A 17,104-nucleotide genomic window follows, 5' to 3' on the forward strand; every position below is an offset into this window, starting at 1 on the left:
ACACACAACTTATACATAGATATCGCATCTGTGATACATTTTTACCGTATGACATGGTTATAGTATGGTGGTACCATTGACTTATCTGTAGTATCACATGCAACAAGACATAAAGAACTCAGTGGTATCAACCACAGTGTCAACCTCGCATCAGAAACTTGTGAATAACATACTTTCACCATAACAAATAGTGGTAACATCTAACATTTTATTAATGTCATTTATAACTTTTCAGATCGAAACAATTAATCAGCTACTAGGAACGGCACTAGATGCGTAAAAAGCCATTTTATATCCGCGTGTACTTGAAATATTTTAAATTTACGGCTTTGATATTACCTCAAGTTGCCGTGCCCGTTGTTTTGTTTAGCAATAAACATTTCAAAATCTGTATATAAACTACTCTGATAGGCCATTTAATTTATCTTTCTGATGTCAACTATGTTTTAGCAGAGGACAACAAATTTATTCATCAATAAGTGGCACAAAAACCTGAACTTTTCACCAGTCTTGGGTTCGTTTAAAAATTTGTTTTGGATTTGCCCCCCCGTATAGAAGCATTGTCCATTTAAATTGACTTTATTAGAGGTACCCAAAATATCGTTATTGTTTGATGTAAACAACTAATCTTTATTGAACCAGCCATATGAAATGATCTCTTTATAGGTGCTAGATGTCCTTCTTTTATGTGAATTTTATATTGAATATAGGTAAACTGGTGACGTAATATGGCAAAGGTGTTTGTTAATTTTAGATTCATCTCGATGCCTAACTTCGAGGCTCAAAAAAGTATGTCCAAATCGTTTGCGGTTTTTTTTCTAAACAGTTTACTGCCGACCTAAATATCATAAGAAGCTTTTTAAAATGGTTGTTATTATAACTAATACTTCCGTATCTAATTGATAGGGTAACAACTGCTTTCACAAAGTTAACACAAAATTACTCTACCAATCAATACGAGCAATTATCACCTGAGTAAGGAGGCTTACATGAAATATTTGCAGTATAATAAATAAGTATACCTTTAAATTAGCATTAAATTACGCATATTTCAGATGAAACGTTTCCTATTTAGTCTTCGAGGATTTCAGCTTTAAAATGTCTCTATTCAATATTGACCACCTACTTTTCTAGGCAAATACAATCAAAAATTGGTGGGCGCCCATTAAGTTCTTTGCATAAGACAATAAATTCTTTCCATTGTTAGTCTACTTCCTAAAAGTCACTCTTTCTTCTACGTTAAAGTGGCATCACTTTCTTTGTGTGGTACGTTACTTTGTTTACTCATAAATTAAAAACGTGCCAATATGTTTAACACCTATCAATAGACATATTCTTACTCTAACCACCACCATAAATTAAAATACACATTGAATTGTGTCACAGTTGAAACAGTTGAATCGTTAATTAATTGCATTGATTAAACTTTACATCTGACGTCCAATATCATTTAATTTAATTTATAATAACCTGATTCATTTTGTTGATAATATTCAAGAATTGGGTAGTAATGGCGCTAAGATATGGTGCGTAGTCGTCGTTAGACCTCGGAGTGACATACACGATATTTACATATTTCGCGAAGTGTAGTACTTATTTCATGTATGTACTTCATACAAACTTAAGATATGAGAATTTCGACTTCAGTATCAATTACAAATTAAATTTAGAGCAGATTATACAAACATTGTTTATAGAACTTAATTGAACGTATAGTTATGAAATGTCTGAAGTAGGGTAAATTAACAAAAAATCATTTTGTGTTTAGTGAAGTTAATAATTTTGTAATAAGACGTTATGGGGACTTTGAAATTTAGAGAATTAGGAAGGTAAGTTGCACTTATTTCTTGTTAAACTAGTTCTTACGCTTAATTAATTACTGCCGTTGATAAAGGTAATGAGAAAATAGTTAGGTACTCATTGTGATTAATTTTTCTCTTGCATTACCTAACTTAAAAGTAATCGATCGATGAAAAATTTTATATTTTAAAATTGTGTTCGGTAAAATTTATGCCCGAATTGCAGTGTGTAAATTAAGTGATTAACTTTTGGAAACGGTGACAGTAATGGTTTTATTCAAATAAAAAGAAGAGCCGTTAAAGTGGCCAAAAGTGAACCTAAACATTTCGTATATGAAACAGTACTGGAAAAATTACTTATTTATCATAAGATTAATTTGAAGTAGGCGTATTAGATCATTCTTGCACAAATAAAATACCTGCATGTAATTAGTTTAGGCGAATTAATTTTATATGTGGGCATCTCCGGAACGATTTGCACAATTTTATTAATGAATGTGGTACATTATTACTTAGAGAGGTTATCTACATCTGAGATTAACCTCAAGGAGTGCAGATTTTCTTCAATATGTACCCCCAATTCTCGCAAAACGCTCACCGTAAAGAAATATAATTAATAAGAAAATTAATTTACTTGATTAATTGGTGAACATTAGCTGTTAGAATTACAATTTCGATGTATCCTAACCTAAATTTGTATGTAATAATTAATGATAACATTTGATCTCTTCTGTGGGCACAGTGAATCTGAATTAATTTTTTGTACCAATTTTAGCACGTGTCTAGTTGACAATGCTCATAAATAGAATTAATATAACGAATTGGAGCACCATCAAAATATTGTTTTTCGCCCTACCCCAACCCAATACGCATTTTTGGGTTGGTGAACTTTTCAGTCGTACATCCTTTTTCGTAATTTTCACAATACTTAGTACACCATCATTACTTTGACGCGTGACGCTGAAATAAACGGATTGAATATGTTTGTCTTATTAAACCCATCAAATTCGTATATTTAAGTCAGGGATAAATTTGGATATGGCATTTTGTTAAGTGTATTTGGATGATATCAACAACAGTTCCAAGTTATGCATACTAAATGTGTTATTAACACATACAATGATGTAGGTAGTTTGGTTACATCTTTAGAAATGTGCTCCATTAATAAGCTAAGCAAATATTTGACTAAGTGTCCTGTTACTTAAGTAACAGTTGTGGTCGTGGTAATAATCTATTTAAATTGATTTGATCAAATTCGGTTTGACGATGTAACCTAATTTATTGTCTTCTTCCGTATCTATTTAACAGTTCTAAATTTCTGTAATGTACACACATTTCGCACTCTTCTCATCACATTTTCTATGTGTATATCGTTAAAGCAGATTTTTTCTGTCGGTACAAATTACGTTTACACATGGAATTCAGATATTGAAATAGCAAATCTGAGTTTAAGTGATGATGATTGTATATGAATTAACGAATGTAGAGCATCTGCACGCATAAACAAACCTCTTAAATGGGATTTCCTATAAAATCTAATAACAATAACGTTCATGGTTATAAAAATTAGGTCGCTATGATAATTATTCAGTTAATGTATAGAATGGTTAGGGGTATGCACTTTTGTCTTTGCCAAATCAGGTCGAGTTAAACATTCGCAAATTACATATTTCAAAGAAGCAAAAAGTTCAATGGGACAAGATTTATTCTTAGAATTCGTGTGAACCAAAACAGAGGATCACTATTTAGGTAAAATGCCTAAATTAAGTGACCGGTTCTTTACGATGGCGGATGGTTGTGATATCCAGCGAGACTGTTATCCAATGCACTGCTTCAAATGATATTTATCATTATAGCTTCTAGCTTGAGGTAGGTGGCTATTGTGATCACCGTTTTTTGGACATTTCATCAAATGTCGACGTTTTAGATCATTTTAAGCAACTTTTAAAGAACAACATTTTTCCGTCTGTAGGTATGTGCGTAGGTTCGTACGTGCGTCAGTTGGCAATTTTTCGAGGTAACGGCTCGACGAATTTTGTTCAAATTTTGGACATGTATATTAAGCATACTGAAACGAAAACTAACGAGCCGGATTTTTGATAAAACATTTTCGAGCGCCGCAACGGCATCGAACTTTTGTTTTTCAAATAGCAACCTATAGTATTTTACATTATTAACCAGGTAAGTGAGATTTTACTGGCGATAGGAGAAGTTGACTGGCGAGCCGTCAGGCGAGCCTGTCATCTCCTAGAGCCAGTAAAAACTATTACCTGGCGTATAATGTACAATATTTTATTTGTTACTCATTTGTAAACGTAAATAATTAGTTCTTAACTTGATCTCGAAGAAATGTCTAAAATATCATATTATCCATGTAACAGAGACTTCGCATTAATTCTGGCCAATGAAATTACTAGATTACTAACTTGTAAAATTTTTACACGGCGGCTGTCAGTTTTACAAGTCAGTAGCGTTTAAAGATGACGTTTACCCGTTTGCGTTTTGTCTTGTTAGTCAACGTTTACAACTGAGTAACAAATAAAAATGTTTTTTAAGCTATTCGAAAGACCTTATTTTTCTGTGTACAACCTATAAAAATTGTGCCCGGTTTTATTACAAAAAAACTGAGAAACAAAATTTAAATAAGTTTGTACGCTGTTTAGAAGGTCTCGTTTCCCTTATCGGGTGGCTCCACTAATTAAAGCAGGTACCTTCTGTCTTCAACTCCTACAAATAAATAATTCCGGAACAACACTTTTCGTAACGAAGCGCCTCTAGATACCATCAATCAAGCGGGTAGCGGCCATATATGTACGGTGTGTTCATAAATTCCGGTACATAACCCGAGTGCTTCGTTACAAGACTATTACGAAAAAACAACCAACAAAAATTACACTAGAACTATTATGAAAACAGTATCCTAGAGATTATAAAAAAGAGAAGACTGCGTTCATTAGAAATTTTAGAGAGAATGTCTGACAGTACAGCAGGGACATATATTGTTTGGAAACAAATTCAACGCTCATCCCAAGAATTCAATGAGACAGGTCGGCGCTAGAAGATATAAAAGAAGATAAAGGATGGGAAGGACAAAGCAAAAGGTAAAATGCTACGGAGCAAAATATTGAGGGAATGTAAAAAAGGGTGTTCGCCCGTCCACCGATGTGTTCAACACATAGATATATTCAAGAGCCATCAGATTTAGTTTAGATCATTGAATAAGCACCTTAAAGAAGTATAACGCCCGTGTTAACTGATGAAATAAGAAATTCTGCCCAGGATTCTGTCGTCCCTCTGTTGTGGGGGAAAGTGAACCACAGATTTCTTTACTTCTTTAAAATTTCAACGTTGCCAGATTTTTGGCAAGCGCTTTGAGTTTGAATAAACTAGATTAAAATATTCAATAAGCTTTTATTCAATGCCAATAACAATATTATGTAAGGGAGGATCGATCTGAAATGTAAGATCATAAGGAACAATAAATAAAGTAAAAAATGTAGTTTAATCTAATAAGAAAACAACAAGAACTGTTCTAAGGACCATTATCTTTACATAATAAGCAATCAAACTTTACCTACCTCCATATAAGGATCTGGTAAATATGACAACACCGTTCAACTCTGATAAACAAGGAAAACAAAGGACCCCTAAGTATAATTGATTTCCCTGTTTAAAATAGTCATTATTTACTGCCCGAGGCCAAATATCCTTCAATATTTGTGGTAATTAACCACTTTGCAGTGTATGCAACACATCTTACACCAACTTCAGGTTTTCCTATGTAGTTATACTTCTTATTCAATGGTTTAGATGTTGTGTACCGACAGTAAGTCACTATTAAATTTTTGCAGAGCAATAAGCCAATAAACCTGGACAACTCATATTTATTTGCTTATGATACGTCGCAACACTCGCAACGGCTACGGAGACGACGGCGACTACCCATGAAAACAAAAAAAATCACTTAAATATGTGCTCTTTTGTCCTCCCATCTGTCTAGTTTATTTTTTCCTAATTTATACATCCACAAAATTATATTGCCATCTTTGTAAGATATAAAAAATGAATTAATTTACATTTTACCACCTACCTACCTAATACCTAATTCATGTTTAACTAGAATTTAATTTTTTTGGTTCCTTATGAAACTTCAAATTTATAATTTTAATATATATAATTTGAAATGCATATACATATTATTCATATTTTATTTTAAGGCCAAGCTCAGACGACATTACGTAAAAACAACCCGGTGATAACTTTCCGGATATCATGTGTTGATATTAATCCCGTAATTACGCGGAAATTAATCGTATGAGATTATTAAGAAATTATTTAAAGTCAATTGAGCATATCGTCGTGAAAAATATTACAAATTTAATATTTGGCGCCTAACACTACGAATGATTTGCTCTAATTCTTTAATTCGTTGAGTATAAAAAGATATCAATAATAACATTTTTATTACTCTAAGAACCATAATGCATTTGAACGTAAATTTATCTATCTAAGCACAGATAAGCTTTATTGAGTTTCTACAGGTTAGTACTTCTAAACAAAAGATTTAGAAAATAATTTGTTTGACATTTTTCCATGTGAATTTCCAAGTGGTTATATGTCGAAATAATATACGTAGAGACTTTAATTAGCTTAATGTATCATAATAAGAGCATCAATAATGTCAATACGGTCGTAATATAGATATGATAACTAATATTCTATTCAAAAGTCTTGACCACTCTTGACCTAATGAAAATATTTCTAAATATCAAGCGATAATAAATGACCTATATATTTATGTTTATCAAACTGAATTATATTCAGTTATGTAATTTTTCTTAGGCATGATTTCATCTGACTAATTATTTCTTGTTAAAAATTGAAAATACAACGATTATTTTAGTTTGATGAATTGTATATGACGCCGACGATGTATATCTCTAATGATATGATCGCATATTTTTAACCTTTCTTAATGTTGCATGACAATAAACTAAAATGGCCATAAATTTTAATATATTATCTATGTTACAATTAGCAAATTGTTATCAAGGTTAATGAACTCCGAATTCTTCCTTTCTGAGGAATACTTTTTGCAGTCGTACGGATCTAAGTATTCGAAGTTATTATTACATTCTGTTCTGGTTGTATTGTTGCACTATATGTACTGTAGGTAATACCATTGTTTAAATACTTTTAAACAATGGTAATACCACAGATGTAATACTAATATTTACGGTTGTTCTCTATTTTTTATGTCAAAAAATACATATAATACAAGGATCAAAGAACACATTTACATAACTTTTCATAGGCTCAATAAAACAAAGAATGGCGTATCACATTATGGGATGAAGTTTTATAATGCATTACCCACGAAAACTGAAAACTTAGATTTACTATCAATCCCTATTGTAAAGGAATATTTAAAATGTCTAGCATTCTACTCACTAAACGAATTTTTCAACAATAGTTTCAATGACTTAGATTGCTAGGTCTATTTGTGGAGATGTTTATATTTGTTGTCTAAATGTAGGTAAGTATATTTATTTTGTCCTTTGTCATTTTACCTCATTGTAATTTGTCTAAGAAAATAGGTTTTTTAATTAATGTCCATTTATGCCTGTGAAACAATGACGTGTGAAAATACTTGTCGGGATAATATCATCACTAATAAACTATTATGTACAGGGTGTAAATCGAAAAGTGGAAAAGTGACATTTAACATGGGAAATTACTTTTTCTTTGCGCAAACGTTTCCTAATTATTTTACGCAAAAATACTTCAAATAAAAGTTATAGAGATATAAATTCTGCACCTAAGTAATTAATGTGAAACGATTATTCTACCTCTTTTTGTACGCGTAAAAATTAATTATAAAGAATCTGTTTTCACGAGTTTTTAGTCTAAGTAGCCATGATAGATACTTTAGATAGATACTTTTATTCTTTACCAGAGAGGTGTTGAATAATTCAAAAAATTTACAAACATTATAAACATGGACTATGATAAAAGAAAAACACTTTTCGATTTACACCCTGTACGCATGCATACATACAAAAAAGTGTGTTAAAAGTTTGTCCTAGGGTTTGTTGTGAATTAACTCGTTTAATAAGTCGACGTCAAAAATCAGTTAAGTAATTAGTAACTAATATCGTCAATGCATTACCACCTTGAATATACCTACGTCCTATCCTATATTGACGGGATTCACTGCCCTAAACCCCATTTGGTCCCGTATTTTGAAAATTCGCACATAACTCGTAAAGTACTTTGCAATAGATACTTTCCTAAATGCCTTAATAACACGAGTGACTCCGATATATAAAAATGGTTACAAAACTCCTTTTAATTTCCGTTCAATTTGTTAAAATAGGTACCTATTTGAGAGGCTTATATATATTTGTTATCTCACGATATTCTACTTAGTAAACTGGGAATATATAACTTTAGCATTAGTAACAGAAGTCAATTTGTTAGTTACATAACATATGTTACCAACGAAATTGCCAGTGACTCACGGAGTTTCCCCAAGGAACAACCCTTGGTCCGCTGTTATTTTTAATTTACATCAACGACTTGACTTCAAATGTGAATTGTGATTATATACCATATGTTGATAATATAAAGTCATATTTAGTATTTTTTCAAAAACTGAACTTAGTAATTTTTATTTTTGATAAAATAAAATAAGCCAGCCAGCCGGCCAAAGTGAGATTAAAAGCTATCTTTTACAAATAAATTTGCAAAAATGCGCTAAAAAGCAAGTGATTCTAAACAATGTAAAAGATAATACATACGTTTTCTACAAGAATGACGTAATTCCTCGCGTAATTCAGATTTTGAACACTCACGCACGATCATACCGAAACAAACAAGTTAAAAAGTAATCGTAAACGATTTACATAAAGCGCATTTCCACTTGCATTCATTTCCCATTTGTAAGATGCAACTTCTGTTAAAATCGTAAAAATCCCGCCACAAATATGAAAGATAGCGTTGCACATGGGCAATCCATTGTTGACGTGCTACTTCAATTTCAGTTTATGAGAAGAATTTCATTCAATGCTTTTCTAAATGAGAAAGTTGGAACTGCGCATGCGCAAACCTAAATTTTAAAACTAATGTTAGATTTTCCTTTGTTCCAAGCGCCTAAGTAGCAAATTTCACTTAAATAGTTCCATAGATAAAAAAGTTGGCACGGCGCATGCGCAAAATAAAATTTTGAAACTGGCGCTAGATTTTCCTTTATTCCAAGTGCCTAGGTATCACATTTCATTTAAATTCTTCCATAAATAAAAAAGTTGGCACTGCGCATGCGCAAAACCAAATTTTGAAATTGGCGTTTGATTTTCCTTTATTCGAAGTGCTTCTGTATCAAATTTCGTTTAAATTCTTCCATAAATAAAAAAGTTGGCACTGCGCATGCGCAAAACCAAATTTTGAAATTGGCGTTTGATTTCCCTTTATTCGAAGTGCTTATGTATCAAATTTCGTTTAAATTCTTCCATAAATAAAAAAGTTGGCACTGCGCATGCGCAAAACAAAATTTTGAAATTGGCGTTTGATTTTCCTTTATTCGAAGTGCTTATGTATCAAATTTCGTTTAAATTCTTCCATAAATAAAAAAAGTTGGCACTGCGCATGCGCAAAACCAAATTTTGAAATTGGCGTTTGATTTTCCTTTATTCCAAGTGCCTATGGATCAAATTTCATTCAAATACTTTTATAAGTAAAAAAGTTTGCAATTCGGTTTATAAATGGTCGAGATGCGAAAAGGGCACTGTGAATTTTGAGTCGATTCGATTCAACTTTTGGCATTGCGTATTATATGGCTAAAGCTATGCCCATATTGAATTTCATGCAATTCAGTTCATAACTAACGGAGATGTAAAAGCGATCGAACATTTCTAAACTAAGTTATCGTTCACACGGACAGATAGATGGACAGACAGACAAAGGAACAGACGGAGAGACCAACCGGCAGGCGACAGATAGCAATGCAAAATTATAAACGATCTCTAGGATCGTTAATAAACGGCATAAGTGTAAAATTATGGAACATGTAAAAAAACGGTTTTTTGTTTTTTTTACAATAATTTTTTTGTAAGCGGTACAGAAAAAATTCCTTCCTTGGTACAAGACTCGACACCATAACGAACCAAATAGCGAAAAAAGTAGAACAATAGCTCTTAAGATAAAAAAACTAGTAGCGTCGCAAAGTTAGCGGACGGACGGACGGACGGACGGACGGACGGACGGACGGACGGACAAAGTGGCCACAATAGCGCATTTTTTTTATTTTTGTGGAAATGCGCTAAAAACACAGACTATAAGAAACTATAAGACGTTACTCTACCCGAATCCTAAATTACACTGAAAGCAGGTAAATTGAGATGCGCCAGTCTTATCAGTAAGTGACCGAAAACAGCATGTGAAATTTCTTCTTTTTTCGACATATAAGTTTCTAAGATGTTTACGGCAGCGAATATTATAGGCGAAATATACATACGTATGTACTTGAATGGATCAATTGGAGCACTTTAAATTAGAAATAGCAAGGAAAAATGGAACGTCCTTGATTATTCAATGTAACTTCTCGCATTCGGTGACAAGTCGTTTTAACATATAATTTTTATTAATATTTCGTAAGGAAAATCACTTTTTTAAGAAAATATCGAAAACATTTTACTGTAGGATACGTAGTCCTTTGATTTTGTGTTTTAAAAAGGTACGATATGAGTGATCAGTCGAAACTTTTGCCCTGCACGAAGTCTTTGGCTAAAGTGAAGCAAGTAGGTACCGTTTAGAATTGGGTTTGAATTATGCCAGTTTTCTAGGGCTTTAAGCCACGTGCAATCCTGAAATGTTAATGAGTATCTCAACTTTCGAACTGTGCACCCTGGTTATGTTCCTCGCCACGCACCAGGGCGTAATTGAATTGAGGTACATTTTAGAATTGGGTCTCACGATCGAAATTGTACCTGTTTTGTGTACCAGAAGTCTCAAAAATGTACCAAATTCTGTATGAAAGCGATGGAGAATTTCAAGTTTCACATTGTGCACACTCTACTCATTAGATGTGCACATTCTGCGTGCAAGGTCTTTATTATAAGTACACAATGATGCAAGCTTGAATGATCTCAACTCTCAAACTGTGCGTCCTTAGGTGATCTTCACCCTACAGGTCTTGGGCATAAGTGAAAAGAGATTACGTGCGAGAATTAGGTTTCACCGTCGGACTTGTCCCTGTTTTGTGCGCCCAATGCCAGATACACGTCTTGAAATATAATTCGTTATGAAGCTAATGTACGAAAATGCACGTTTCTTATTAGTGTATTTCCAAATATAAGAAATGCGTTATTGTTGACAATGGCAGATGTCAGATCTTATAGTGGTAAAATCTGCCGAGTACTTTCGTCTTGTTTAGCATGGCAGCAGGCTTGCGCCTTATAGATTAGTCGACCAATAAAGTGCAGCCAAAAAAATACGAATGCTGGAAATTTTACACATTAGCTTTTACATACTAAAATTAAATGAAGACACTCGAAATGTTGGCTTATTCCCCCACAGCCATTAAATGTAATTATATTTGTCGGTTGTCGGTGTATAGGTCTATTAATCTATCTGTATGGCGTCTGAAAATAATGTTTTCTTATTTGTCTACAAGGAATTTTCACAGTGAAGTCCGCACAAATAGAGGTGGTAGATCTGGAGGAGAATATCTATCTTAGAAGTGAAGCGTCGGAAGTGGATAGGATCACCGTCCAAAATATTTGGGTCAATGCTGCTTATCTAATGCAAATTATTTCATTAGTGAAGCATTTAATTATTTATTTATTTATTTATTTATTTATTTATTTATTTATTTATTTATTTATTTATTTATTTATTTATTTATTTATTTATTTATTTATTTATTTATTTACTTATTTATTTATTTATTTATTTATTTATTTATTTGTTTATTGTCTCTGTTGTTCTGGGTCCTCAACATGCTTTCGCTCAATCATTAAGGGTTCACGATGGTGTGTGGTGTTTATAGCCTGGGCGATTTACAAAATATTCACAAATAAATGCTTTCATGTGTTTTCTGAACCGTTTGGACTTAATAACTTAAAAGAATTTGGAACCCCATTATAAATAATAAATAAATAGTGCACATGGTTTCGGGGATGGATGCAATGGTCAACTTGGCTTCTCACAGTTCAAAGATTTTTCTATTTTATATTTCATTTGTGTGGAAATTTTACAAGATTTAATGATTTTTTTTGTTTTAGTTGGAGACAGCTTATGAAGATTTTACTATGGCTTCAAATTTTACGATCAGTTGTAGGACGTAAGTATTCTTTAATTTTTGTGAATATAAAACACGAAAGAAAATATAAATTATGCCCTACAGTAATTTATGAGTTAATGAGGGTAATAAATCAACAGAAAATCAGTGCGGCTCACGATGTGTGTAATACGAACGTGATAATTGAATAATATACGATCTAAACATCTGTCGTTATAAATGCAGCCACTTATCGTATGTATAAATAACGAATACACTCATTGCATATCCAAGTATTAATAGACTGTTAATTGTATAATTAATAATCTAATCTATATTTAGAACTGGTCTTAATTTTTGTTGTATTATTATTATTTTGTTCGATTTCTTGATTACACAGTGCTTTACGCGTACGTAAATTGCTCTCAATTTTTTGCAATTGACACACTGCCACAGTCCAAATGTTGACAAATAGTATTTACCTAACATCGTGCCCTTCTTCAATTCTAAAAAAAAGGAAGTTTCAGTTTGAACTTTTCCATAACCTGTCCTATATTATACTCCTATATAGGAAGTACTAAAATTTGCACGTCAGGGCCGGATATTCGATTCGGCTGATCCTGAACCAGAGGCGCAACTAGGGTGGGGGGGGGGGGCGGCGGCTAGGAACGTAAGGCCCCCAAAAACCGAAATTACCCCCCCCCCGCGCCATGCGACTAATCATAATTCGTGTATGCAGCTGTACTTATTTGCCCTGAAAACCTGTATTTTATTTTTGAACTCGCTTGCTACCCAAGCTGTGATCACTAGCGCAGCAATGTATATAACAGAGTTCTAGCTAGATGAAACAGTTGGCTACATGAAGAAACGTTTTTCCGAAGAAAGTCTTCAAATGGCAAAGGCTGTGGATAGTTTCTTCAATTTGGACTATAATGGATGCAAATATTTCATTGATCACTACTCTCAAGAAGTAGAACTGAAAATTGATACCAACTTACTGTTTGCGTACTTAAATGTTGATTGCTACGAACATCATGAAGAACAAAAAGCAAGAGGTCAACTATTCGAATCTGAAGGCAATTTCATGCCGACAAACGTATCCCAATGTATATAAATTGTTTCAAGCTGCAATCATATTGCCAGTTTCTTCAGTAACATGTGAAAGGTAATTTTCGGCTATGCGAAAAGTTATGAGCTGGTTAAGAACAACAATGGCTCAAGACCGTTTCTCGAATATTTCTCTTTTATATATAGAAATAATTTGATAAAATTACGTTTGGTAATGTTAATAATATGAGTGTGATGCTCAGAATTCAGAAAATGTTCAGGTTAGTGAAATGGGAAAAGAGGTATAAAAATTGGATGCTGTTTTGGAATGGGCTTCATAATATACACCGCGATGTAACACCCCCCCCCCCCCCCCCCCCCCCCAAGTTGAAGTCTAGTTGTGCCTATGCCTTTAACACTATTCAGTCGTGTTAACCCTGGATTTTTTTCAACCGAACTGTTCCTCGCAAATTAAAAAAAAATGCGGTGATTAAATTTCAAGTCTTCCTCTAGGACCTTCTTAATGTAAAGCCACATGAAGTGCGATACGTTATTTGCAAGCGTATCGAATTTTTTAAGTAACCTCTTCCTTTTTAATTCCACCGAAAACCGCATTTTCTACTGATTCAGGATACCGTAGTTAGTTTACGGTGCTTAGGTATTGGCAAACTTTTCAATAGATTGCTCATTTACCTATGTACAGTAGTGGTAAGGAAAGGATACTTTATTTTGTTTTGGTGCGCTAACAAAAATTAATTTTTTTTAGAATTATCATCAGAAGAAGAACAAGGACAACCATGTGCAGACTTTAAAGCCGGAGACGACGATTTGCAAGGTTACGATTTTATTAGTCGATTTCGATTAGACATTCCTGAAACGCAATATCCTGGTGTAACGAGAGTGCGAGGTTCCCATAGGATGCAAACGGCGTATAGACTAGATAAAGAAGCTAATTTAACTGTTCCTACAAGGTGAGTACTGTACTGACTATGTAAACGCCCAAAAATTGGGAAATGGCACTAAATTTTGTTATGGAGACTATTTAGTTTAAAGTTTGCGCAAACGCTAAGTGATGGACCAATGACAAATTGTTTGACATGGTTTGCACAGTGTAGTTTGAGGGCTTTCATTTAAGATCCCGAATAAAGGTAAGGATAAAAATGTGATTATACTCGTTTTATATCTAATGAAGCTGTTAAAAGTTAATTCAAATAGCTTATTCGGTAGATAATAAATTATTTATGCACCAAAAATTTAGATTTTGTGATGGTGTTTATGTCAAGTGATAAATGAAATCATGACATGCGACAATTAAAATAAGAAATTAAGTATTTTAACATTTTTATTCCATTTTGGTATTCTAAGATCGTGTAATTAATCAAAATATTTTCAATTGACATCAACGTGAATGGTATGTTGGATTAATAAATGGCAGTACCGAAGCCTAACCATAATGAATGATGTAGGATGTCATATAGCCATTGAATAAACTTATTTTTTATTCAATGATATGGCGCAGTAAAGTAAGAGACAAAAAACGGTTTTATTGAATTACAGAAATAATATTAATGAAAATAGGTAAACTTTACGAGCAAATCAAAACCACAGATCTTATATCTGTTTTACATTTGTTTTATATCTGTTCACCCTTATCAACGTAGATGTAGATTGATCTAGAGATTGATGTTTATACCAGATCTTTTGGGAAGGCCTCATTTTGTGTTTTTTTCCATCTGTGTTTACTGTGAAATAAAAAATTTTGAAAGTCTGTGATGATATGCCGTCACTATACGGACTTGCCGCATTTCTGAGGTGGCAGAATACAGATTAGTATGCTTTCTAGATCATTTGGTCACAATGCAGGTGGCCGCCAAAATTGCGTGAAATTCATTTTTTGAGCATTGAAATAATACGTGTGGACGTTTTCCTAAAAAAACTAATGACCATTAACATTACCATTAACATTACCATTAACGAACACATGTAGTTCAAAAATAACTCGAGGAAACGAGTTTAATGCCCATTCGACAGTCAGTAAAACTGTAAGCTTCATTTGCTAGAAACACTGCGCAAAAAATGTAAAGAACCAAATCCATGCAGAAACTTGTAACTTTTTGGCACGATTGTTATTGTGCGCATTGTATAATTTAAAAAAATTCGCCCAACGTGGGGCTCGAACCCACGACCCTGAGATTAAGAGTCTCATGCTCTACCGACTGAGCTAGCCGGGCTGTTAATACACCGCTCGTAGGAATGATATATTAATAGAAATCCATTTTATAATTAATTAATAATTTTTATTAAACAATAAATTATGTTAATTTTTAGATACAAAAACCACATCTTTTACGCTATTTGTATTCGCTCACTAATCTTTTTCTTAACAATACTCGAGCCATAACCGTAAATTGGTACCTATGAATTGTTAAAGTACCTACCTAAGTGTATAACAGGGGATACATACCTACGATTATACCTATTACTATGTTTGAGAGTATTTTCCTTTCATTTGGTTTTGAGCCTAAATTACCATGCATTTTATGCTCGATTTCAGATATCTATGCGTATTGACCACGCTCACCATCATCAGCTAAGCGTTTTGGATTTCATCGTAGTCCAACACCAAAGCGTGCTCTTTGCGTTCCAAGGTTCCACATTATGTGCCATACATTCCGCGAAAGTGAACTGTGGTGGTCTCACTTGCATCACATTTTCCTCTTCTAGATGTTCCTCACATTCATTCTGTCCCACGTATGGAGCCAACCGATTTATATGCACTAGGTACAGACTTGTTATAACTAGACCGCGCGTAACGTAGAGTTTACTATAAACGCCTGTTGTCAAGATAGGATAGGCAACCAACTGTTCAGCGCGGGGCAGACGTACGTTCTGCAGCTTGCTTTAGCCATGTTTATTCTAAATTTTAGTAGCAAAAAAAGATAACATATAGCTGTTAACTGTGTTAATCGAATTTATTGGTATTTTATTTGAACTAAATTGGTATAGGTATAACTGCCTTACTCTAGTCCTAATTTGATTTATATGTGTATTTTGGTGGTGAACACGTATGGTAAAATATACTCTTAAAACTAAAGATGTAAGTAGTAAGATATGATTATTTAGCGGATTTTGATTCAATATATGCCTATCCAAAAACCCAAATGGGCTGTTAACTGTTATTTATTTTTCTTAGACTGCTGATAACCATTTTGTTTACAACGCGGTGTGGTGTGGATTGAATGAAAAACCTAAACACATTTTCAGCAATTTGGCAAATTTTTAATGCATCGCTTGATACGTGCAACAATCCTCCACGATTTTTTCTAGTTAAAAGCTTTGAATGACTCTCTGATGCGAATATCGCATCCGTACATATGGAACATTTAACAGACTTAGCTATTTTTCTTGTAACAAAACCTGAAATATACTTAGTACCAGTAAGTACTTAGTTACGTCTATACCTAATAGGCAAATAGATATTGCCGTTGTCTTGCTGGTAAAGGATGTCGAATAATAGTTCTACGTTATTTTAAGTGAATGGGAAAGTCGAAAACGCTCGGTATTGCATTATTGTTTGCTTAACACCTTCGTAGGTACCTTTCTAAAATCGGCTTCATTCCCCGCAAATGCACTATGGTGGGAGTACATTTTTCTCTTCGAATGGCTCTGATCCATTGGCCCTTTAAACTTTTATCCGTTGAAAATCAGCATATTATTTAAAAATTTATCGACAGAGTACATGTTGATAGGCTAACCTAAGTTTATTGGTTTATTCTCAACAGAAATTTATCTGTTCACTAATTCGAGCTAATCACGAGAATGATTAATGAACGGAACATCTAAAATAACAGCTTATTTCATTATATTGCATATCATCTCAGCGATTTTTGCCCCGCGGTGCATTGTGTGTTGCATACGGTGTCGACAACACCTTAGATACGTTAAGCGCAGTCTAGTTATAGCAAGTCTCTGACTAGGTACA

General features: G+C 33.4%; 1 protein-coding gene and 1 non-coding gene across 2 annotated transcripts; one reads left to right on the forward strand and one right to left on the reverse strand.

Moving 5' to 3' along the window:
- The first annotated feature begins 1,510 nt into the window (after positions 1-1,510).
- LOC116161540 (collagen alpha-1(IX) chain-like) lies at positions 1,511-15,716 on the forward strand. Its single transcript, XM_031474929.1, has 4 exons — positions 1,511-1,829; positions 12,080-12,138; positions 13,889-14,093; positions 15,677-15,716. The coding sequence occupies exons 1-4, from the start codon at positions 1,798-1,800 to the stop codon at positions 15,714-15,716; spliced, it is 336 nt and encodes a 111-aa protein (XP_031330789.1). The 5' UTR covers positions 1,511-1,797.
- Trnak-cuu lies at positions 15,281-15,353 on the reverse strand. The gene has a single exon. It is a non-coding gene; the product is annotated as a tRNA-Lys (tRNA).
- Positions 15,717-17,104: the final 1,388 nt, after the last annotated feature.

The sequence above is a fragment of the Photinus pyralis genome, unplaced genomic scaffold (assembly GCF_008802855.1).
Source record: "Photinus pyralis isolate 1611_PpyrPB1 unplaced genomic scaffold, Ppyr1.3 Ppyr1.4_LG1, whole genome shotgun sequence".
In the NCBI taxonomy this organism is placed as follows: Eukaryota; Metazoa; Arthropoda; class Insecta; order Coleoptera; family Lampyridae; genus Photinus; species Photinus pyralis.